Source organism: Vanessa tameamea, chromosome 8, assembly GCF_037043105.1.
Source record: "Vanessa tameamea isolate UH-Manoa-2023 chromosome 8, ilVanTame1 primary haplotype, whole genome shotgun sequence".
NCBI lineage: Eukaryota > Metazoa > Arthropoda > Insecta > Lepidoptera > Nymphalidae > Vanessa > Vanessa tameamea.
Window position 1 is genome coordinate 6,187,663 of NC_087316.1, and position 25,529 is coordinate 6,213,191.

The 25,529-nt window shown below is 30.6% G+C and overlaps 6 protein-coding genes across 7 annotated transcripts in view; 3 read left to right on the forward strand and 3 right to left on the reverse strand.

Annotated features, from left to right (window-relative positions):
* The window catches only part of LOC113400103 (G-protein coupled receptor 143-like), a 316,948-nt gene extending 302,166 nt beyond the window's left edge, over window positions 1-14,782 (reverse strand). Inside the window, exons 1-7 of one of the 2 annotated variants that reach the window (XM_064215683.1) lie at window positions 14,380-14,782; window positions 14,180-14,291; window positions 13,998-14,092; window positions 13,688-13,866; window positions 13,311-13,470; window positions 12,873-13,040; window positions 12,230-12,446 (exon numbers count right to left, since the gene is read on the reverse strand). In XM_064215683.1, the coding sequence (XP_064071753.1) occupies window positions 12,240-12,446; window positions 12,873-13,040; window positions 13,311-13,470; window positions 13,688-13,866; window positions 13,998-14,092; window positions 14,180-14,291; window positions 14,380-14,532 (1,074 nt within the window). In that variant the 5' untranslated portion in view covers window positions 14,533-14,782 and the 3' untranslated portion in view covers window positions 12,230-12,239. Of the gene's footprint in view, window positions 1-12,149; window positions 12,447-12,872; window positions 13,041-13,310; window positions 13,471-13,687; window positions 13,867-13,997; window positions 14,093-14,179; window positions 14,292-14,379 lie in introns of those variants that run through there. The other variant, XM_026639510.2, reaches the window with a different exon arrangement.
* Window positions 901-2,174, forward strand: LOC113400105 (malectin-A). The gene has a single exon (XM_026639512.2). The coding sequence runs from the start codon at window positions 1,128-1,130 to the stop codon at window positions 1,923-1,925; it is 798 nt and encodes a 265-aa protein (XP_026495297.1). The 5' UTR covers window positions 901-1,127; the 3' UTR covers window positions 1,926-2,174.
* LOC113400106 (uncharacterized) lies at window positions 2,365-4,012 on the reverse strand. Its single transcript, XM_026639515.2, has 3 exons — window positions 3,610-4,012; window positions 2,997-3,355; window positions 2,365-2,467 (listed from the first exon to the last, which is right to left on the reverse strand). The coding sequence occupies exons 1-3, from the start codon at window positions 3,760-3,762 to the stop codon at window positions 2,395-2,397; spliced, it is 585 nt and encodes a 194-aa protein (XP_026495300.2). The 5' UTR covers window positions 3,763-4,012; the 3' UTR covers window positions 2,365-2,394.
* On the forward strand, window positions 7,065-10,018 carry LOC113400099 (A-kinase anchor protein 10, mitochondrial). Its single transcript, XM_026639503.2, has 3 exons — window positions 7,065-7,257; window positions 7,332-7,433; window positions 8,421-10,018. Exons 1-3 carry the CDS (start codon window positions 7,233-7,235, stop codon window positions 9,905-9,907), a joined length of 1,614 nt encoding a protein of 537 aa, XP_026495288.2. The 5' UTR covers window positions 7,065-7,232; the 3' UTR covers window positions 9,908-10,018.
* Window positions 14,783-16,959: 2,177 nt separating the features above from the next.
* On the reverse strand, window positions 16,960-18,704 carry LOC113400100 (uncharacterized protein DDB_G0283357-like). Its single transcript, XM_026639504.2, has one exon. It carries the CDS (start codon window positions 18,554-18,556, stop codon window positions 17,000-17,002), a length of 1,557 nt encoding a protein of 518 aa, XP_026495289.2. The 5' UTR covers window positions 18,557-18,704; the 3' UTR covers window positions 16,960-16,999.
* A 2,751-nt stretch (window positions 18,705-21,455) lies between these two features.
* LOC113400107 (uncharacterized) lies at window positions 21,456-22,943 on the forward strand. Its single transcript, XM_026639516.2, has 3 exons — window positions 21,456-21,717; window positions 22,028-22,138; window positions 22,657-22,943. The coding sequence occupies exons 1-3, from the start codon at window positions 21,536-21,538 to the stop codon at window positions 22,865-22,867; spliced, it is 504 nt and encodes a 167-aa protein (XP_026495301.1). The 5' UTR covers window positions 21,456-21,535; the 3' UTR covers window positions 22,868-22,943.
* Window positions 22,944-25,529: the final 2,586 nt, after the last annotated feature.

The following is a 25,529-nucleotide window of genomic DNA, read 5'->3' on the forward strand; positions in this document are numbered from 1 at the left end:
AACAGAACGAGTAAAGAAAGACAACATTAACAAGACTGAAGTATGCGTATTAAGTCCAGTTACCGAGATGAGCGGATGAAAGGACCTTAAACACGAACTGAAGGGCAGCGTTTAGGAAGTCAGAAACACAGCCGCATGCACACACGAGCATCAATCGAGCCGCAGCATGAAGAGTAAGCGGAGAGACAAACGAAATTTAAAACGCCGACACAAGTCAACGCGAGTGATTCAATGAATTAGCAGAAAGTAGGCAGATGAAAAAAATATTTTTTGCGTGCAGACTGCAGTGATACGCAGTTATTTTTAACTGAGCTAGTAAATCTTTATCGAGTATTAGGCCCTTTCCATCAGGTGCCACTTATCACATAAAAAATATATATATGTGAATAATCCGATTTTCCGTTCGAAAATCGTCAAACTAAGTGCGGAATATTGATTTATGGGTAAAATATAGTAGAACTGAAAAAAGACAAAGACAATGAAATAATTTTTATTACAATATTTGAATAGTATGCAGAATTGAAATTAGAAAAACCAATCAAACCGATTTTATTTTAAAAAGGCGTAATTTTTAATCACATTTTCTGGTGAAATGGTATGATAAATTCAGATTAATATGAATATATTTATGTGTACCTCCATCAGCGAAGACATATATTCCAATTGCTATAATTTTGCATTTTATCATACTATGTTATCGATACTTTAAACTAAAAAAAACATTATCTATAGGCATAATCGTATTGTGCTGTTAATTATTCCCGGGTATTTGTGATTTTTTCAAATAAAAGTTTACGTTTTCTTGACTGATGACAACTTATTAAATTAAAATATTGATAGTGCAGATACGACCTAAAATAGTATTTAATATTAATTTAACCTTTTTAAGCTAGCAACACTTATTTGTGATTGTGTGGTTGTGGTTGGAATTGTTGGAATATCAATATTGAATATTGATGGACAGAAGGACAGCTCATGGCATGCCGGTTATTTATATTTATACCAATAATTTACTTTTCGTAAAATTAGTGAAAGAAAATGTATTGATATATTTAAAGTGTGTTAATGAATGTTAGAACAGTGAACTTTGGTTGTACAATAATCAAAACCTTAAACTTTTGTTAAGTATGTGTCGGATATTAATAATTTCTTTTCTAATAAATTTATTCTTATTAGAAAAGGCTACTGGCTTAGGAGAAATCATATATGCCATAAATGCAGGTGGTCCAGCCCATACCGACATATATGGCATTCATTACGAAAAGGATCCGTTGCAAGGAAGAGTAGGTACGGCGTCTGATTACGGGAAACAACTTGTTATGATAGGGAGAGTCAATTCAAAAGATGAAATATTATATCAGACAGAGAGATACCATCACAGCACGTTCGGTTACGACATTCCGGCCAGTAAAGACGGAGACTACGTGCTTGTGCTCAAGTTTAGTGAAGTATACTTTAACACGCCGAATATGAAAGTATTCGACGTTGTTCTGAATGGAGACCACACAATAGTAGCAGATTTAGATATTTTCAATAAAGTTGGGCGTGGAGTAGCACATGATGAATATGTACCATATTCTATAAAAAATGGAAAATTATATTATAATGATGAAGAGTCAGATATACGAGGAGGTAAAATTAAAGTTGAATTTATTAAAGGCTATAGAGATAACCCGAAGATTAATGCTTTGTATGTCATGAGGGGAACAATTGATGAAGTGCCCAAGCTACCTCCAATAGTATGGCCTGAGACTGAAACGGAGGAACCTAGGGAAGAAGTAGAAGAGAAATCTACTAAGTCCCGTCGTGCAAGTGGTCCTAAGCAACCTGATCCTTACTCAATGGAAGACAACTCTGTGTTGATACCTGTTTTTATTACAATCGGTGCTTTTATACCATTATTATTTTGTCTCTGCAAACTATAACCAATAATGACATGTTGTGTTGTTGTTAATATATGTTTTATATGCTGTAAATTAATGTTTATGTAATTCACTGCTTTTTTATTTGTTATTTTGAAGGTTAAATAATGTTTCCTAAACTATTAAAGCTCAAGCCAAATAGTACAAATCATAAAGAACTAGTGCCCGTCCCACATAAGATATACTTCTTAATAAACACTTATAAGCACAATTCATTGCACTTGCACATAATTATTAAAAATTTGTTTAAATTTTGTATAGTTTTCTTTTATTCCATTTCTAAATATACACATTATTAACAACTTGGCTTTATTTTATTAATTAGGGCTAAATTAAAAAAAATATGCTTATCATATAATTTATTATTTAAAGCAGTCTTTAAATCACAAAAAATTGTTGACAACAAATAAATTACTCTTTTAAGGTTTTTCCAAGTTTATCCTTTTCAATCAAATATATATGATAATTATAATTAGGGAGTGTCACTACTTTTATTTTCTCTTCTTAATTTTAATTTTTGAGACAATTTTACCAACTTCATTAACCTGAAAAAAACAAATCTTATTATTTTTATTATTCTGATTTATAACATTTAATCAATTCTTTAAACTTTCTACAAAAACTTGAAAATAACATAGAATAATTATTTTTTTCCTAAATTAGTCAAACAATCGCAAACTGTAATTTAAAACTACTATTAAACGACATTAAAATTTGCTGAAATATTTCTAGATTTAAGAGTATGACTTATAACCATAATAGATTTTTTATACTTATTAATTATTTCATTAAATATATCTATATATTAATCAAGCTCAAATTGTAGTGAAAAAGGATGGATGATGTTATTCATATTATTCGTGTATATGTATATAAAGTATGGGATTCTCATCCATAAGAGATTAATATTTCTTATACATATAAATTTATTGTATGATTTAATATCAATATTATTATAACAGATATACAGCTACATTTTCAATAAAGTGAAAGTTTCATATCCAATGATATAAGTTTTTGCGTAAAACAGGAAGTCTCTTAAAACGGTTTGCTATAACATTAGATTTTACTTACGCATTTCCTGTACTGTTAAGTTTAAATTTGCAGTCGCCTCGTTGATTTAGTATAAAGCCTCTTTTGCAATTTTTAATTGTTGTGTTAGTAGACGGTTTATTCATTACGATCTCTGAATTAGGATTACTTGTACTTTCGGAATGAGTAATAGTTGTTTTAAAATCTGTGGGACTTGTTGTGACGGTAAAAAAATCCTCAGACGCCGTTGTATTTTCTTCTAACAAAGTTGAACCAATCGCTGAATCATTTATCGCAAGCGTTTGTTCTGTAGATAGACTCGTACCGTTAAACGGTTTCGGCGTTGTTCGGTTTTGAGGTTTTATTGTTAATTCTGAGTAATCATACGCATAATCATAGTCCTGGAAATAAAAGTGTATTTTTAAATGGAAAACTAATAACGTCAGTAATTGTTATAATTAGAAATCAATTTTATTACATTAAATTAGATACCATCGTAAACGCAAGACTTTATATCATTTTTTTTTTACGTAATTGACTGTAATTTACACTTACATTTTTAAAATACCAATGCTAGTTTTAATATACTTTCATATATTCTAATTTAATTAATGAAGTATATAAAAATATGGTTACAAGAGGGAAAAACACTTACCACATATTCTTCTTTGTCTCCTTTCATAAGTGCAAATATTCGTACATCCTTAAGGTCAACCTGTACATTTAAATCACCCGTTTGTCGCTGATCAAAGATTGAAGAATACACACAAACCCAAAAGAGTGGAGAAAGAAGGTACAAAGTAAACATTTTGTCGAAAATATAATGTTACATATGCTTAAACAATATGTGAATGTATGTTCTTTGGTGAGTTCGCTCCGATCTAGTCCCGCGAACTTGCGCAACTGGATGAACCGTATCGCCTGCCGCCCTGCGTGCTTTGTGCTTCAAGTTATTTTCATCAACATAACAGTTATCTCAAGTAACCGTCAGAAGGTCGATAGCCTCCGCTAGTGCACTGCGTCCTCAAACTGCGTAAACGCCGCAAACATTATTTGATACTACCATGAGACAACCATTATATTAATAGCAGTTTGAAAATTTTAAAAGTTCATTTAATAATTTTAAATTTTGCTTACAAAAAGGACAATTACCTGTGTAAATACTTATACAATGAGAACGTACATGTAGGTATGTTACCTACACAAGCAAGTTAAAATAATAAGTTATTTAGTAATTAATTGATTTTAGATATATGTCATTAAAAAATACACTGACTTTAAAAACAACCCGTTTGGGTTTTTTTGCCAAATAATTTTATAATATGATTGTCTTTAATCGGTGTCGAGCTCTTACCTACAAAGTACTATGTTTCTCTTTGAAATATGAAAAAATATATCTTTAATAAATAATAAAGTTATAATTAAGTAGGTAAGTAATACTTGTAACTGGTGCGTTCTGCTCGTATATATATGAACAAAAAATTCATTCAATTCTTTTAGGATTTCGAACCATTAAATAGTTCTAAAGCAGTCTTATAAAAAATATCAGTTATACTTCACTTTTAAATGCATCTATTGTTTGTTTTCTTTAATAAGTTCAGTTTCCTAAATATTTTTCCATCTTTAGTGTTAATATACAAACTAATCGTGGACCGTAAGAGAAAGTAAGGTAATTATAATTAAAATGCATAATTATAACAATGTAAAAATACATGCAACGCATATATCATAGATTTTAATTTCCGCGTGATTAAGATTTGAAATAAAATAATTGTAAAGTATATTTCTTTATGAGTATTGTCTCATACAAGCGATTTTTCTTGATTTTCTGAAAAAACACATTATAATATTTTATCGAGTACATCAAAAATGTGGTGTACCTAGAGACTTACCTCAATAAAGAAAGAAAATAAAAGAATAATTTTTAAATCATTCAACTCAATTTACCCATCAAAGGCATCAAGTATAAATGTACTGTGTACAAAATTAATATCTCGGTTTCATTCATTTTTTTTTAAGTTTGTGTTCTATTGAACTGACAAAAGTTCACGGTGTAGACAGTGTATGGTTGGATGATTCAAAAGCCCTTTTAAAATTCTATAAAATAATTAGATTTATTTTTTATTGCTATTGATTATGCATCTTTATTAGCATTTGCAGTCCACATCGGGTGGCACTTTGGCTGGAGTGGCGGTAATAAAAAAAGGTTCGTGTATACATACTTACGTACGCGCGTGAGCACGCGTAAATCTACTTGTTAATAAAATCTATATTTCATTGTGTAATGAAATATAGATTTTATTTGCATGTAAATAAATATTCATTACAATAAAATACTACTTATTAATAATATAATAATTAAGTATTATAAAATATAATAAATAATGTAAAATAAGATAAGGTGTGAAGTTGTCTTTTTCGAGCGATCTTTAACTGGCGGTTTAGCGAGCAACTTCATGTAGCTTTAAGGCCACCCTGTGCGCGTGCATCATAAAAAAAAATTAGATTGACAATTTTACTATGCCCCAATTTTTTATATAATCAATTGCAAAAAGCGGCAAGGGTGCTACAACCGGGAATCCGCCCCAAGTCCTAGTGATGTATGTATACAAATTACCCATGTCCGTCCATCTACGATTACATTATCATTAGGGCCGGACCGTGAGTTTAGGGGGCCTTGGGCTAATACTACTTAGAGGCCCCACTTAAGACACACCTGAATGTAGACTTAAGTTAAAGTAGATCCGGCCCTGATTATCATGAAGTATCTACCCATACTTACCTATACTTGATGTGACCTCACCAAATTTTACACATAAATAAACTGCATATTGACTATATTCTCCAATAAACAATATTAATTCTCCTCTAATTTCATGTAAGTTAGTATAATACTACGCAGAAATTATCTATACATAATAAAATATACCTAATATATATGTAAATATAGGTTGGTTATATCCTTCTAAGTATACAATGTAGAGATGGTCATTCAGGTATAGTAAAATATAAGTAAACAATTATAAAATGCCTATGCCTAATGTACTTTAAATGATTGAAACCCAAATTATTATAGTTATGACGTTACTCAAATAAAATACACAATTATTTTATAGTTTTAGGTCGAATATATAGGCTCAGGTAATAAAAGAATATAATTATTAATATGTTGCATATTTAAGTCTGTGCGAAAAATATCCAGGTATTTTCAAAATCAACACTGTGATACACAACTCTTTCGGATTTGATCGAAGCGAGAAATTGTTTCGTGTATGGCATTGTATAAAATGATCGACAATCATTTACAAGAAAATTTATTAAAAGAGTAAAAACTAGCGAATTCATTATTTAATTTCGCAACAATAACAACTGAAATTTCGTCCTTAATTTATGTTTATAATTCATCTCGTGCTCGGCGATAAAGGAACAGATCGTGAGGAAACCTGCATGTGTCTAATTTCAATTCTTCCAAATGTGTATCCACCAGAGTATACTCCAATGCGAGTTGTATTGGAGTAGCGCGGTGGAATTAGCTCTAAACCTCATAAAGTCTGAGGTCTTAGCCCAACAATTAGACATTTACAAGCTATTACTATTTGTAGGTTATATTCATTCCTATAAAACAAAATCTTACATTGTGAATACTTAATTTAATAATCCGTATAAAAAAACAAGAGGACTTACTTCGGTAAAAAGCAACAATCAAGCAATCAAACAAACAAAACAACAATATTTCCTTTCGGAACATGGGCTGGTATTATTTGTAGGCCAACCCCAGCACCGCGCGCACTTCTTGTCAAATTGCGCGCGCTTTCCCCGCTTCCTGTTTCACTCTTCCGTCCCTTGTCACAAAAACACCACCATAGATTGCATTTCTTGCAATCTGTGGTGGTGATTTTGTGAGAGGAAAGACAAAACATTAAAAAATACCATTAATAAACTACGATAATTCCTGACTTTATTTACCTCCAGAATGTTTAAAAATTAATTCAAAAATACTAAATAAATAAATCGGTAAATTGAAATCATACGCATTTGAGTTAGTACATTTTTTATAACCGGCAAACTCTTTTTTTGTCAAATCAAATGTCAGATATGTCAGTACTCTACTCAGTGTTTAATGTAACGTAGGAATAAAAATGTATGTTGTTGTACTTTATTTACAAAATAATTGTTACGGTTTGTTGTCTTTATGGAAGTAATTGGAGATAACTACGTTTTTATTTTACAATTAATGTATTTTCTACCATATAGTATACAGAAACAATACTGTAAAATATGATAAAGTTTTGGAAAAGCGCAGGTTTGTTGATCGCTCAACAAAATTAAGTGTTATTGTTATAGATTTTCCTATTACGTGCTATATGTGTTTTTTAGCAAAAGGTAAATCTGGCTGCCCAGTGCGACCTCCAGAACCGATTTCTACCCAAAACATCGAAGTTGTGCCACTGGATACAGAAATCGACAATTATATCGATGGTAATTTTTTTTAATATAGTTAGCCGAGAAAATAATACAAGTGTAAGAATTGCACTATAAGTCACAAAAATATTTAATTTGTTATACAAGTTGACAGCTCCATCAATTTGAGTTGTTTACTTCAAATACAATATTCATTTCTATACTTTGTTATATGTATAAATAATATAGACAGATTTTTATTCCTAGGACATTTGTAGTAAGAAAATATTCATGTTATAATTTATAAAATTCAATTGGGATATCATGGGCTATTCTACATATCAGTACTATATCAAATACCATTTTATTACTATATTCTTAAGATTCATAAAGCAGAAGAATCTAATATTTCCCAAGACAAACTATGTAATGCTGACTCTTCATTCTTTTGTAACTTAGCTGGAAAATATTATGTCTGGTCCATTTTAAAAAGTGCACAATTTAATATTGTAGTCATTTTTAAAAATGACTAAAACTAGTAATACCACAACCTATTATATGATTTGTATAGGTGCACAGATTTATATTTCCAATTGTGTATCATTAATGGTAAATTTTCTAAGCTGTATGCTAACTTAGTAGTCATTTTTGTGGGAGTCGGATTTAATATTTGTTACTGTTTGAATTTTGAAGCAAACAAAACAAAAAATTTGGAATACTCTTAATATACGAGCAAAAAAGTAGAATATAAATAATAATAATAAAATATAAAATGTCCTTCATAGTATTTTTTCCTTCATAGTATTTTTTCCTTCATATAATTGTTCTATAAATATATCTTTTCTTTCTATTAAAACATTAAGTCATCATTGTAAATCCAAATTTACCTCAGAAAATATTAACATATATCAATACTGGCCAGATTTTAACATTTTCTAGTTCAAACCATTACCTAAACTTATACCTGTTTTCACATATTGTCGGAAACTTAGAGAACTTAATGACTATCTTTAATATGCTCTTTTTAAATAATCAGATGTTACACAAATCTTTATTTTTTTTCAGATAACTCAAATATTTTTGAAAAAAAATCCAAGTTATCAATAAATTTACATGACATACTTATTGAAAAAACAGCAATTAACTATTTTATTATGTATATGGAAGGTATAAACAAACAATATCTCATTAAATGTTGGTTAGAACTAGAAAATTTTAAGTTAATATTACAAAATAATGATACAGACCATGTAAAAAGTCAGCATTCCAAGATAAGTCACACTAAAAGTTTGGATGATCACTCGAATGACAATGAGCTTGAAAAGAGTTGTGATAAATTTATGTCACAAAAATTGAATTGGAAAACAAGTGTGACCAGTTTGAGAAAAACCAAAGGCGAATGTTCCACAAGTTCCTGTGGAGATTTAACTCAACATTTAGATTATTATGAACTTTTCATGCATGAGAATTGTTCAGATATCACCGAAACAGCTATTAGCTTGTTCAAAAAATATGTGGCTTTAGAAGCCCCTTATCAACTAGATTTAACAGACAACATAAGAAAATTAGTTATTTCGAATATATGTCAGCCCGAAGGTCTAATAACAGAAGAATGTTTTAAGCCTGTGCTGGATACATTATACCACCAAATTGACAAAAACTATTTTACTTCTTTCCAAAACAGCCCTTTTTATATTAAGTCTCAGATAGATATCTTAACAAGTGGATGTATTACTCTTCAAGATATTCTCTACAATGAGGCAATACTCTTTTACTTTACAGAATTTCTAGAACAAGAATCATGCAGCAACTTGCTCGAATTTTTAATATCTATTATGCATTTTCGAGACAACCTTGTCAATAGTAATCAGTTGAATCTTGAACCAGCTCAAGGTGACGCTATAGTGCTTTATGACAAATACTTCTCACTTCAAGCAACTAATCCTATTGGGTTTTCGACTGACATTCGTTTAAAAGTTGAAAGTGATATTTGTAGTGAAGTGGGTCTAAAAGGCACTTGTTTTGACATACCTTACAAAATTGTATATCAAACGCTCAGTAAACATGTGAAAACTTTCTTAGGATCTGAACTATATTACACTTACCTATCAGAAATGATAAAATCAGTTGATCAGTTATGGTCTCCTAACTGTAAATCACACTCTGATTGCAGCAGTGAATTTAGCATAAGCACCCGAAATACTCTCTTAGCAATGGGTGATCCTCTATTTAGAAAAAAACGAAACCATTCTGTACCTGATATGTCTATAGATTCTAATCAACTTTACAATGCTGATGCATTATGGCAGAGAAAAAAGCACGATGGTCTGAGTCTTGGTCGAATTAATAGTTTGGGAAGGTTTGAATCTAAATTTGAACCTGATCCAGACAAAAGAGATAAATCAGTTCTAAAAAAAATGGTTAGTAGGTTTGTACCAGCTAATACATCAAAAGTTGAAGAGGAAATGGCTTGGCAAATTGCTCATATGATTGTAAAAGATGTCACAGATTTAACTATGGCTCCACCGGATAATGATAATGATCATGTATAAATGTGTGATAAAAATAATTATGATATAAGTACATATATATTATATATTTTGTAAATAAAATGTTATAATGTAATAAATATTCAGAAATATATTAAACTTAAATACAATTAATTTTTTTTATATCCAACTTCTTAAATTGGTGCAGCTGTAAATCATCGCGTATTAACTGATTATTGAATCGTCAACATGGGTAAGTCACTTCATAATTAATAAAATGAATCGCTTCATTATTTATTCATTGTCTCAAGAACAACTATTCATATTATAGTCACAGCTTTATAGTCACACTACAAGTCGTGGTCTATGATTCAATTATTATAAAAAAAAAAGTAAATAAAATGCCGGATTAACCATGTAGCAAAAGTAGAAATGGCTACGGACCCCGCGCTAAAGGTGGCCCCGCATATTTAAACCCACTCACCTCTACCTGAGCATATTTTTTTAAATAATTTGTTTCATAAATTGTGTATCAGTTTTCAATTGTTAGTTCCTTATCATCATTATTCACAATTTTGTTGTCAGGGGAAAACAATCAAATTCAACTGGATGATGTTGCCAAACGTCACTGAATGTACTCCATGGTCTGATGTCGAAAAAACTGTTCCATTGCTAAAGGAAATTAAAATCAAAATAGATGACACGAAGCTGATCGACGATGGACAAACTTAAAAGCTTATAGCATGAGCCTTACTAACGGCGATTAGCTTTTAAGCTCAAACCAGCTGTGGCTGTAATTTTTAACCTAAGCTAGGTTAGTTTAAAACGCCCATTTATACTCTGAACTGCTCAAAATCGCACAGTATTATTTGTGTATACCAGCTTACAATGCGAATGTAGAGTGTATTCGCTGGTCACGCAGCAATGGACGAAAGAAAGAAACTCGCTAAACATACACACGGTTTCTTCTCTGATCAAAATCAAGGACCTGAGTTGACCCGACTTTTAAAAATTCTTGTTGGAAGAAAGAGATATTTTAGCGAAATCGGAAAGACTAAAAAATACAAAAAATAATTTATTTAAAAAAAAATGATCTCGTTAAAATTAAATGTTGCAGGAGTTACTTAAGTATTTTTAATTATTAATCAACAAATATTAAAGGGATTCTGGTACCGAACTAGATGAATGAAAATATCATTGGCGTAGTTTATTTTAAAATTATAAAGTATTATAGTAAGTTATTAGTAGTATCAAATAATTATTTGATTGATATCAAAACTAAGAGCTTTTCTAATTATTTTTGTTATCATATTACCTCAGATAGAGTGATTCATTTTATTAAAAATGTTTATTATTTGTTGCGGTTACTACATACGTACTTCATTCGATTATAATAAAAAACTGTATACATGAATAAAAATAAAAAAAATAACGATGTTTTTATTTTTGTTGCAAAAAATACTTTTTCAGAGGTGTCCGGGGAAAAATCCATATTTCGCCCAAATGTCCGAATTTTAGCGCCGGCAATTTAGGTGATGATAGCCCTTGTTTTAGTGAATATAAAACGTCCTACTATTTTGCCTAAATATTAATTCCGAATATGAATAAATGTCCTGAAAAATTAGTAAGTTATTGACGGTCTTTAAGTAGGTAATGCTAAGTCAGTGACTAATGTATTGTTTGTCTTTGCGAAGTTATTCCTGAATCAAACTAGATAAACTAATCAGTAGAAAAAAGTAACTACTGAGTTTCTTGCCGGATATTCTCGGTAATATCTACTTTCCAAATTGATGGTACCTTTAAATTTAATTCAACACTGTAACACGACGATTCAAAGCTTTTATGAGTCTACTTGAATAAAGAATATTTTGATATATTGAATCGTAAATAAAACAGAAACACGAGAATCGCTCGAGGAGGTAAGCTCCACCTCGTCAGTTATTATACTCTAACGATTTAAGTTGTATTGTGTACATACTTGTGTAGTCCTGTAATTATAGTCATCCGTGTTGGTTTTTAATTATGGAATATTGTATTGTTGAGTATGAAATATGTAATATGATTAATAAAAGAAATGATTTAACAATATGGTCGGTTTTCAAATAGCGATTACTGTAGAAAACTTTTAATATAACTAACTGAATTTGTAATTGTTAATTCACATTGCATAGTTTCAGACTATGATTTTTTGGGCCATCCTCGCAGAGAAGATTATTTTTAATTATAATTTACTATTACTTTAACATACCTAATATTAGTTTTTATGATTTACCGGAAATTTTAAACCTTTTTTAAAACACATAAACCAAGTACATAAATGCAAAATGTATTAATAAAATTATCACAAAAATACACACGTATCCAAATAACTATTCGAATAAAAACAAAAGAAAAATCACAAAGTTGCATAGTTATTTATAGCTGGAGGTATTGGTGACATTGGTAATCGCGGCGGTTCTGAGCCAAGAAGTGGCGACTGTTCATCGTGGAAGCTGAAGTCTTTTTGTAAATTTACTAATGTTGGGCTGAATTTACTCTCGATAGGGGCCCACCTTCGATATACCAAAGCGTTCAGTAAAGCTTGCATTGGATTCAGAAAGGCCTGAAAACAAAAAATATGTATTAGGTATATATTTTTGTATCAAATAAAAATATGATAGTGTTTTATTTTTAATAATAAAAAAGCTGCAGTTTTTAAAATGAAACAACTGTATTCTTAGTTTTCTTGGTGGTAATTATATAGATACACATCAGGATAATTACTATCCACACCATCATAATACTACTATAATTTGTTTTGTTTTCCTCCCAATACAAGGGTGAGTTACCTACATAACACCACATATAATTTAGATAAAAGTTTTGAAAAAAATTGATTACTATTTTTAATGTGTAATATAACAGAGCTTTTGTTAAATTGCAAAGAAGGTTTGGTTATCTTTACTAATGATAATAAAAACTTAAAAAAAAAAACTTACATTAGAATGGAATATAGAGTAGTTTTTTCTTTAACTAATTTATTACTTACCATAATATACCATATTATTATAATTACTTTAACAGGCATGTTAAACCACATTGTCCATACCAAGATACCATTTACCAAGTTTGGTAACCAACATATATAAAATACTGCATTTATCAAAAAGAATTTTAATCTTAATGTATCAACTACCCTTCGTTCTTTACTCGTAAACTGCAAAATTATAAAATATATTCTAATTAAAAAAAGATCATGACACATAAAATCCAATGCATAAAAACTGTTCAGAGCTTGGTTTATGAAAACTCTCTTTTAAAATTTTAGTTAGAGATCTAATTGTAATCATCATATGTAAGTATGAAACAAAATCATAAGACAATGATTCATAAAATGACAAACCTCAATGGGAATACACATGGGGTACTTAACTATAAACACCAAAAATAGTATGTTACAAATACAAAAGTTATACAGATATGTTACCTGAGCCAATGGTAGAGCAACAGCCATTTCTATATTTTTACTAGCTAAAAGGTATATAACTGGATTCACCACCATAACAATAGCAATGGGTAAATATGTTGCACAGTAGTTGGGAAGTATTCTTAAAATTGCAGTTGAAACTGATTTTATATTATGACATCTGAAAATTTTAATTGAAATGTTTGAATGGTGTATACAAAATTGTATATAATGTGTACCTACATTATTTATTTAATAGAATTATAGACCCAACAAAAATCAGGACAAATACTAAAATACATGTTATGTGTATGATTGTACATTGCAATACATCTAACCAGAATATTTTATCAATAGAGAATGAAATAAATATAAAGCTTGAAAAAAAAAAATAATACCTAGCATTTGGAATATAGAGAATAGACAAGCCAATACTTGTTGTTACAGCTGGTATACCCCAAGCCAAGGAGTGATAAAGTACTGGATGAGAATCTTGACCTTTAATTGAATGCCATATATCTATTGCATAGAATAATGTCCAAAACCAAGTAGCTGTGTAGAAATACTGAGTCCAAGCCTGAAACATATTTAAAATCTATGATAGAAACTTTTCAATGAACACCATTTCATTTAATGGCATGGCTCTTATTCAATGTATTCAATGTAATGTTACAGTCAATAAATAATATACTATATGAATAAACTTACAGATATTATGCTGCAAAACAACACACTAACATCATCATTAGGCATAGGCATTATGTTTTTATATTGCAACCACAGGGAAGATCGGACGAGGACTCCTATAAAAATGTGAATAAAATAGTGTATAGAAATATTTCAAGTTTTCATTAAGAGTTATTTAATTATTTTTGTTTTAAGTTAATTACCAAGAGAAGCAAATAAGTCTGCTACAGCTAACCAAATTATAATATGTCGTCCTCGCGTAGAAGATAGGCTATGCAATCTTTGGAAGAAACTTGGTATTCGTCTTGGAAAAATCTATTTATATTAAAAAGATGTATTAAAAAATATATAATATCATTATCAAAGTATCAATTCTATTTCTTGTGACTGTTTAGCTTAATACCTGATATATAGAACCAAGAATTCCAATGCTCGAAGACACTAAACAAACTATGTTATATGATTCGGTATTAAATTCATCCATAATCCTAATTGCCAAATCTTCTTTATTTCCGGTATGGTGGCAGCAGAATGTTTGAATGGTAGGGTCCGACATGTTTTTAATATGTAGACGTGTTTTCACTGTATACCTTTTACAAATTAATTTATAAACAAAATAAGAATGTAGATTCGGTCAGTACTGTTTTTTAAATAGGCCCCAAACTTTCTAAATGATATTTTATTATTACATATTGATTATTATATTCTAATTTTTAAGTTGCGTTCATATTATTTGTCATGAATTTGCGCTACTAAATAAACAGATTAAGTAAATACAACAGTTTATGTAAATAAAAATAACTGGATAGGTATTGCGATTTGCGTGTTTACTATTGTCAATTGTAATTGCCAATTTGTCAAAAACATGACGGCAGTGATGCCAACTTCTAGAGAATGTATCTACTAAGACAAACTTCAAACTCCCCTTAATGTCGATTAAAACCCGTAACGTTTTTGTATGTACATAGAATTTTTGTTTGAAAGGTAATTATATTGTTATTAATGATATTAACTATGAAACATTTTTATTTCTAAAATTCTTTTAATACTTTTTTGCTTCTTACTTATGTTCTTTTCATTCGTTATTTTTTAGTTCTTTATACTTTTTTTTGTAATTTTTTCCCTAAATAGTTGTACCTCGAAGCAACCCCCTATACATCTTGATTCCTCTTTAAGCGAAAACCACAAAGTTGGTTGCACTGAATGACAAATGGAGTCTGGGGAGTAGTGTTGCCACCTTCACACCCGCATCAACGGTAGGTCAAAAATTATAATATTATCTAAATTTTTTAGCGCAATAAAACCAACAAAATAGTTAACATTCTCGTATCATGATGGAGATTGTAAGTAGTAGTAGAAAGTAGTAACCAAATATTAAACATTTCTTATATTACCAATGCGCCACCAACTGTTGAAAATAACATGTTATGTCCCTTGTGCCAGTAGCTAAAACTACGGAATAATCATATGGCCAGTCGAGCTATCGGACAAGAAAATCCTGTTTTCAGAATAACTGAGAAATCTCATAAAATACTAATAACATGATTGTTTGACAGTTTCAAATTAAGCTTTTCTAAGCCTTTACATTGATGACTACGGATTATTCTTTAAATCAGCTTTCTCGGTTCATACATTTCAAAATGCAAGTCATTTTGAAATGTATGTAATTACTGAACTATCGGCTAATTTGTATCGATGACTCATGAGACTTTACTTATTTGTTAGTATGAAGTTTTGCTCGTGATTTGCTACTGCTTTTTCAGACATTTATGTTTGTAGGTACAGGTTTTGTGATAAGATTATTATTAGATAAGAAGAATAATATGTAAAAATTTGAAAAACCAATCAATAATATAATATAATAAAATAAAATGAAATAATTCTGGTAGTTGATATTATTTACATACATATCTACCTACAAACACCGACATAAATAGTTATATTGACTTAATTTACTTATAACTTACCATTTTGTGTTAGCCAGGTTTAACTTATATATTTTCCGAAATGATTTGCGTATGCTCCTTCACTCGAGAATTGACATATTCGATGTACTTATTTTAAAAATTCTCTTGCATTTTCATAGTGTATACCCTATGTAAAAGTTTCCTATCCTTTAATAAACACTGTTTAAAACTACCACATATTTTGAACCTTAATGATAAAATTCAGATTTCTTCATTTTATTGTTCTTTATTAATTACAAGGGTTAGTTTTCGGTCTGAGTAAAACGAAAAATGAAATTAAATGTAAAAATCTGAAAAGTAATTAAAGCATTAATATTTATAAAGAAATAAATAGATGATTAAACAGAAAAAACTTTTGAACAATAAAACATACACAAAATAATAAAATAACTTAGCCATGGCTACTCATACATACAAAATATTACATATTTTTATTAATCGAATTCTGAAACAAAAAAAAAATCGGAATTTTAAGCCCCTTTTTCATTTTACAATATGCTTAAAAATAATTTGATTCTGAATTTACATAATTGTTTAGTGATTCTTATTTAATTACTATACATTTTATACATAAGTAAAGCTCTTAAATGTAAGGTAAGTTTTACTTTATACTTAATATGGATCGACTTTTATATGGATTTTTTTCTTAAAAATATATTATACAGGTGTTAGCTTACTAAGGGTTTAGACATTCAAAACTAATCAGAAAAGATACAAATATTATTTTTCTGGCAAACTATATTAATAAATATATATACATATATATATATATATATTACTATAAATATATTATAGGTTCGTTTGTAATACATACAATATATTTCATATTCTCGACATTTAATGGTACTAGAATTTTATGTAATTAATACTTATATATATGAGTCTATGGAATGACATTTTTCCAAGATGTAATATATACTAAAAATTATCTTAATAACTTCTACAACTTAAAGAGTCGTCCGCTGTTATAGTATAAGATTTCATCTATAAGCATGCTACAATAATCGACAAAACTTTAAACGAAACAGTGTCTTTAATTAGCATTAAAAATAGAAATTATTTTTTTATTGGTTGCAAAGGTATAACAGTGAGATTATGTTTAACACTGTAACAGGGATTAATCGGATCTCTGATTTCTCCTGGTTCTTGTGTGCAAGGCAAAGCATGTTCGCTGCTGGTATTTTCAGAAATATTTGAAAGTCTTAAAGCAGTCGGAGATTCAGAAGACATTATATCTTCAGCAGGAGCCGTCGTAAAGCTTTCTATGTTCGTTGAATTTATATTAATTGGAGTTTCTGTAACATTATTTTCCGCTGCTGATTTAAGAAGGGTAGAACAAGGTATAGTTGTCATAAATTCTTTTCCTTCTTTTGTAACAACGGTAATTGTACACTTTGTATTATCCTCTTTATTATTCTTATCCACACCTAAATCCTTCACATCAGCATCCGGAGTGAATGAAGTTGCAATAGAGCAAGGTATCGCAAGTACTTCTGTACCATTATCCGTATTTATAGTTAATGTACAGTTAACTAAATTGGCTAAGAAAGGATCAGAAACTGGTGTTGTGCTATTTTCAGGGGCTACAGCAATCGGTTGTCCTCGGTTGTCATAAATTACTGTGTGATGATGGCGACCAGTCGATCTAGCCAAATTCCATAATGCCAAACCCGTTAATACAGTACCTATTCCAGCACCAGCTATACCAACTCCAGTTAAGGCACTTCGTGTTTGGCTTACGCCTCCGAAGTTTTTGCCATTATAAGCATAACCTCCAAAATAGCCAGGTGACTGTGGTCCATATGATCCGCCATATCCTCCATGTCCTCCATAACCTCCATAGTTTGTATATGGTGGAGGAGGTCCTTGATGATGATTGTTGTAGTTATTTCCTAAGCTTGAATATGGTGGTGGTGTTGGTCCATTTTGGGGTTGGTTATTATTGTTAAAACTATTTGTAGGAGATGCGTGAGGTCTGAAGTTATTGGGTGAGTTTATTCCTTGATTAGAAAGAGGTGCTGAGTTAGAACCTGATAACCCTGACCCTTGTGGGTATCCGGTACCTGAACCAGAATTTCCAGATAGACCACTCGAAACCGGATATGAAGCCCCCGATTGACTGTTCTGCGGAGGTTTTCCAGATTGTTGTAATGGTACGTTACTTCTTTGGATGCTCTCTTGTTGAGATGTTTTTGGTGGACTGTTTCCAGAAAGGCCAGTATTACTTTGTGGATATGAATGACCTGATTGACTTGTCTGCGCTGGTTTAACTGATTGCTGCAAAGGTACGTTGCTCCTTTGTATGTTTTCTTGTTGAGGTGTTTTCGGTTGTTTATTTCCAGAAAGGCCAGTATTACTTTGTGGATACGAATGACCTTCATTACGACTTTTCTGAGCTGGTTTTTCCTGCCATCCAAACAAAGAAGGTTTGGGCGCGGAAGCTTGTGAGTGGCTTAAGGGAGTAGGTGCTGGTTGCGAATTTGTATTAGTTTTTCTACCTGAACTGCGGCCAGACCCCGAACTTCGACTTCGAGACATGCTTCTTTTGGATTCAATGTTAGTCACTACCAGAAGAAGCACAATAAATGTCAAATATAACGTCTTTTTCATCATTTTCACGAAAAATATACTTATTTTTATATACCGATACCCAACCCAAATACTTTTAACCGTATAATTTAACAACGTGTTATCAAAGCAATTGTTCAACGCAATGTGTTTCTGGAACGTTATCGTTAGTCACCCACCCTAGGTGAGTTAATATATGATATTATTGTGAGGAGGTCTACCTTTGCATCGAGGTTACAACTTGACACGCGCAAACAACTGTTTTCATAGAATCAATAAAGTTGCCGTGGTAGCAACAACATCAAAACAAATCTTTTACTAGAAAGTAAAGACAAAAATATAATGCTTAATGAATCCTTAATAAAAATAATCATCATTTTTGAATAGCATAATTAAATTTCTTATAATTTGAAATAATGTCTTGTCTATTTTTACAAAAATTACGTAAGAAACTTAATCACTCATTTTTTTAATAATTTTAGCTATACATTTGATAAGAACGAACTTGCCTTTTATCTTAAAATCAAGGATTATTTTGCATCGATAATGACTAGAATCACATGTACCTATAAGTACCTATATATCGTAAATAGATTTAATTTTATATGTGTTTTGTATAAAGCTACGAATGTTAAAAGAATTTCAAACAGTATTTTTTTTTTTTATTTAACATTAATTTCACAAATTAATGCGTCACTCAAGCAGTACTGCAACCATTTTCGATTATTTAAAAAAAAAAACGTTTATTTAAAGAAAATCCTTTGAAATATAGTGTGTTTCAATAGTAACTCTTCCTCTTCAGCGGAAATGTCATTTGCCCTTGTTACTGCCGTAAATATTGAGGATAAATTTAGAAGTCCTTATGTCATTGGCATAAAGATCAAATCTCAAAGTTGTTTACAATGTTTGTGCTTATTCAATTTTGAAACAACTCTTATAGTTCAATTGGGAAATTACACTTTGCCTTGTCATGAGAGTATGGCATGTCTGTGATGTATTTCTATACCTATTGTATTTAGGTACCATTAATAAATATAAAAACTAAGAATAATAGTGTGATGTTATGCAATTCGAGGTAAAGCTACCGTATATCAAATTGCAATTTACTCAATAATAACGTGTCACATTTAGAACACAACATTTTTACGATATGGAAATAAAAGTTTTAAGCTCTCCACAATAAGGTAATTGGCTAGTTTAAATTGGCAAAAGTTTCTAAATTACAAGTGTATTACTATTCGGTTTATAGACTTTAAAAATTTTTGTGTCTCACAGTTTGAATATTTTTTTTAAGGGTATTCAATATAATTATTATGAATTAATAAATAAATCGCCGACATGATTGCTCACAGGGAAAGGTCTCGTCCAAAGAGGCCGCAAAACTGATCCTGAAGCACATCTCCCGCATTTGCAATACCGGGGGGCTTGCAGGTAATTTGCCAGCCTTTAGGAAATGTGTAAGCTCTATTCTTCAAGGTTCCCAAATCATATAAGTTCGGAAAAACCGCCGACGAAAGCTAGTGGTACTACAGAGTAGTTGAGCGAAGCAGAAATTGCGCTTTTGTAGACATTCGGACATCAATGTGGTACGGATGGAATGGAACGAATTCTGACGCGATGTCTGAAAGTGAAATTCAGCAACCGGAATTAATCCAAACAATTCCTCGAAATATTCTCTGTGTAAAAAGCGTTAGAACATGCAGAGTGATCCAATATCTCTACGCATAGCCACAGGATCAAGCAGATCGGAAAGCGCTTGATCGTCGATAATTCGAGTCACTGCGTTGAATACGATCAAATGGAAGAAGCTAGTACTGGAGAGCTCAGAGCCCAGAGGTGAAAGCAGTACTGCATTTAGAGCTGAATTTGCACCTCGTACAGTTGTAGGCAATAGGCTGACGTGAAGTATCGTCTTGCCTTGCTGAGAACACCAAGCTCTTCAGATACTAATTTAACTTTACTTTTCAATTGACCGCGGAATCGAACAAGGTTCGAGCCATCAACGCCAAGTATTCCAATACTAGTTGTATAACACGCAACCGGTGTATAAGGTGTCTACGGTAGTGTCTGCATTGCAGTGGATATTACTGATATGCAACAAGTTATTAATATGCAGAAGCAACAGAGTAGGTTATATTACGCAGCCTTGTGGAACACCAATATTGACGATTTTTAAGTCAGAGCAGGCATCATCGACAACGCCCTTTGTTGTTTGACGATGTTGTTGACGAAGACTTTGTTAATGTTCTCAATTTAAAAAATAAGGAAAACTGCATTCAATATTTTCAAAAAACTTTAGATGTCCCCGGAAACGACTCATTTATAAAATTCTACATTTTATGTCTTCTTATAAATCATAAGGATATTTGCTATCAATCAAACATAAAGTGATTGATTCAGAATTCCACGTAAACCTCTCGACTTAAAATTCAATGAAGGAAATAGATTGTCGCCTGGAGACGTTATGCCTACAAATAATTAAATTATAAGTTTTAAAAATGTTGTGACGCAAAAAACATATTATTTTTGTTTTTGTTTGCGATGCGTAGCGGCGAGAAATTTACCTAAACTTAAGAATTGTAATTAAAACGATAAATATGCATGCAGACATAAAACGATGGTATTCACAACAAGACAGAACAAAAATGCCTATTCAAATTTTTGGAATAATTATTGTTTTATATTAAATAATAATACTGCAATAAAAATCCTTAAATTTATTCAAATTAAAAATTTACTACTGTGTTTCATAGGAAACTACTCTCCAATCTGAATAGATCATCGGCATACATGACAAAATATCGTTTTTAATTTTCATGCCTTTGTTCTTAGATTTTATAACGACACAATGGGTACGTCACAGATAGCATATCACAATATTTTCTTTGATTTATCTTTATAATATTAATTATAGATAACTGATAAAACAATTAATAAAACCAATACTTAGTTTTACACTAGTTAACCATATTTTCTTGAAGAGTCACAACCTAATTGTCCTTAACATTTGTATGTTCATTGAAGATGTTTCTTTATCTTCTAATACTAAGTGTTTTGAATATTTCTTTGGCACTGCCTAATGGAATTATTCCACAGAATGTCATTACCGTACCACCTAATTGTCCTCCGGGTCAAGAATTCATAAATGGACAATGCAGAGACATTTGGAAAAGTGGACTCACAACACCATTGCCGCCATCGCTGAAGTAAGTAATCATAATTTGAGCTGAAATGCTGTATACCCTTTTGCCACACTTAGTTCACGTAATATTTTATTTGACAATATTATGTACATAACTACAACCTGTAAACGCAAGGCAGAGGATTTTTTAAAACCTTATTGCACGCATAATGTGAACTAAAAAGATGCCTATTTAATAATCATCTTTTACCCTGAGGAGAGGATACAAATAGGTTGTTTGCAATTCTAAAAATAAATAAATAAACCTTTTTATTGTATTGTGTTTCTATTATTTGTACTATATTCTTATAAAAAATATTTGACTTTTTTATTAGATACGACAAAAATGTCACCCCTATGAATATGGTCACCGTACCTACAAACTGCCCTCCAGGTCAACAATTGATAAATGGACAATGCCGTGATGTTTGGAAAGGAGCTTTAGCGTAAGCATTAAATTTTATATCGAAATCGAAAACGTTGTAATATAAAATTACGTATATATTCACATAATGTTAAGCAATTTTACTTTTGTCTTTAGGTACTACTTCCTTTCAATTTGTTTGTTGTTTTATCAAAGAATGCCTTAAACAACTCTATATTCAGTCGAGATTTGTGTTATTGGTAGGCGAATGATACGAAAACACTTATCAAAGGAATGGCCTTTGTGTAGTCTTGTTTTTACCTATCTTAAAATGATAATATATAAAGGCATCATTATATATAATTTTTATATTTTATTAATATGCACATAATTATATTTTGATAGTATAATGCGCAGAACAACAGCAGCAAAGCTGAAAAAAAATTTATAAAATAAATAAAATCCGCATTATTAATAAATTTTCATACTGACTATACTTAAATATATGTATAAAAACTAATATTATTATTAGCAAAATAATAATAAATATATGAATAAAGAACTAATTTTAAGTAAGTAAATCATATTTTAAATTTTCAGTGAATCGATGCTTTTTGAAATGTTATTAAAAAATCCATTGGCAAGATCAGCTACTCGTAATAATCAATTGTCCAAGCGCGAAGAAGACAAAAATGGAAATGAAAACATTCTTGAAAGTAATGACTCTTTAAGAAATATAATAAGTGTCCCGACTCAGTGTCCTGAAGGGTATAGACCTGACGCTCTTGGAATTTGTCGCAGAATTTTTTAATATCTTTTAATTGTTATTGTTGATAGAATATACCCTAACAAATTTATATGAATAAAAATATAACCATTTATTCTTATATTTCTTATTATTTAAATTTATATAACTCACATTTACATGTACATGTGTCTATAGATCAATCATGAACCCGCGCCCCTCCACGTTAAATTTTATTAGATACTAGCTGTTACCCGCGGCTTTGCCCGCGTATAATATGAATATATTTACAAATTAACTTAAAATATTACGTTAATGTAATACCTCTTTGTATACCACATTGGTGTGTATTTAAGCCCTTAGGGTAGAATATTCAGAAACGCTTAAATGCGAATCAACTCATTTTTAATCAGTAGCCCAAAAATAAAATTTCGAGCTTCTAACTTCAAAAATGACGGATTTCCAGACTAACCTATATAAAAAATGTCCTACCCCTATTAAACCCCTTAGAGGTAGAATATCTAGAAACACTTAAATACGTATATAATCATTTTTAATCACTATCCCAAAAATAAAGTATCATATTTTTAGCTTAAAAAATGACGATTTCCATAAAAAGTTTCAACCCTTTTTTCACCCCCTTAATGGTAGATTATCTAGAAACGCTTAAATACGTATCTACTCATTTTTGATCATTATCCCAAAAATAAACTTTCATGTTTCTATCTTAAAAATGACGGACTTCTATACAAACTTTCAACCCTTATATCACCCACGTAGGGGTAGAATATGCAGAAACACTTATATAAGTATCTACTCCTTTTTAATCAGTATCCCAAAAATAAAGTTCCATGTTTCTAACTCAAAAAATTCCAAACGAACGTTCAACCCCTATTTCACCCATTTAGGGGTAGAATATCCAAAATTCCCTCCTGAGTGGTTATGATATGTTATTTTATGTCTAGTTTTAAAAATTCTAAACATGACAATACTTTCAACAACTTCTTCAGGGCTACAGGGAGAACCGCGGCCTCCGACGCGCCTATAGCACGCTCCCGCCGCCCCGACCGGCCGGTACCACCGCAAACGCTAGGTTCCGCAATTTTTAAATCTATAATATCTTCGAAAATATTCATTTAAATTACATGCTGTAAAGGGCCATATTGACCTATATTGAATGCATAATTTATTTAAGGTACCTAATTGAATAAGGATTAATGTTATATTGCTTAAAATCGCTTCGAAAATAAGCCATTATTTCTCGTAAAAAGTAAACGATAAAAAATTGTTTATTATGGGTTAGCTTTAAGAGACAGACATATACCATCGCGGACTTTTTTGTAGACATTTTTAAGGTGTACAATTCTGTAGTACATTATTTTGATCTATCTAGTAGGGTTCAGCCAGCGTTTACAATGTAAGCGCAAAAAATTTATAAATTAACGACATCACATTAGAAACTTTTAAAATTATCAGTGTTACTTAACTATATTGTCTATGTATTATATACAAAAACCTTACTCTCGAATCACTCTATCTATTAAAAAAAACCGCATCAAAATCCGTTGCGTAGTTTTAAAGATTTAAGCATACAAAGGGACATAGGGACAGAGAAAGCGACTTTGTTTTATACGATGTAAAGATATTGACGTGTATTCGTATGAGTGAGGCTCGTGCTTATAAGATGTCTTGACAGTAAAAAAAACGAATTAGATTGTATTTGATAAGTTTATTTTATTATAAATTAATTTATTTGACGTGATAGGGCGCAAATTCGTGACTACCACCCATCTGAGTATTCCCAGATTAGTCTTGACCTGTAGTGCATACGGTGAGCGTGGTTATTTATTCCGAGGCATTTAATATCGGCAATTGATAAAAGACTTTCATTCAGCTTTTCTGACACGGGTGCTACTTCCTAACTTCTTCTCATGTGCTAATTTCTTATAGTATATCGTATACTTTGGTATCATAAAAAAGTAGTGCCTACAAAAGCCCTTTTAGACAGAGGCCTCTTTTCTTTTCTTGTCTTAAAAAGATAAAAGCCTTCAATGGGTTTTTGTACAAATACTTACATGTGGAAGTGCTTTATTCGACGCAAAAAAGATTTTACTTTCGAGCTCAAGGTGAATTCTAAGCAAAAAGAAAGACATGAAAACTCAACTAATTATACTTTAATTTTAATTAATTAACTAAAATTAAAATTAACTTAACTATACTACTATTAGACTATACTAGGTTTCTGACTTTGTATTTGTTCTGATAAATCTACAGTACGCATACGAAGATTGAAGGTTGTGGTGTGGTGGAATGTTGTGGGATGACAATAAAGCGTCGTTGCATAATCAGTTAAGAGTTCCAGTATCAACCTCCGTTATCAGATCAGATCGATTATACGAAAGGTTTGAAGGAATTTAAAGAGTTTAAAAATTAAAACAGTTTCTGTTGGAAGTTTTTGATTTATTGAGCTATCGACATTTAAAGACAGGTTTTACAAAAAAAAAAATACAAAACCAGATTCTGAATAATATATCTGCATAACATAGATTCATTTTTTTAAATGCTGACAAATCAATATATAAGAATTTGAATTAAATTTGTGATGGTTTAACGAAATATTATTTTACACTTACAGCATTGAATTTGGTAATTGTTTTGTTATCAGTATTAAGTTATTGTCTTATTTAACTACTAATTACACAATGTACTAATTGTTATTACAGATTCC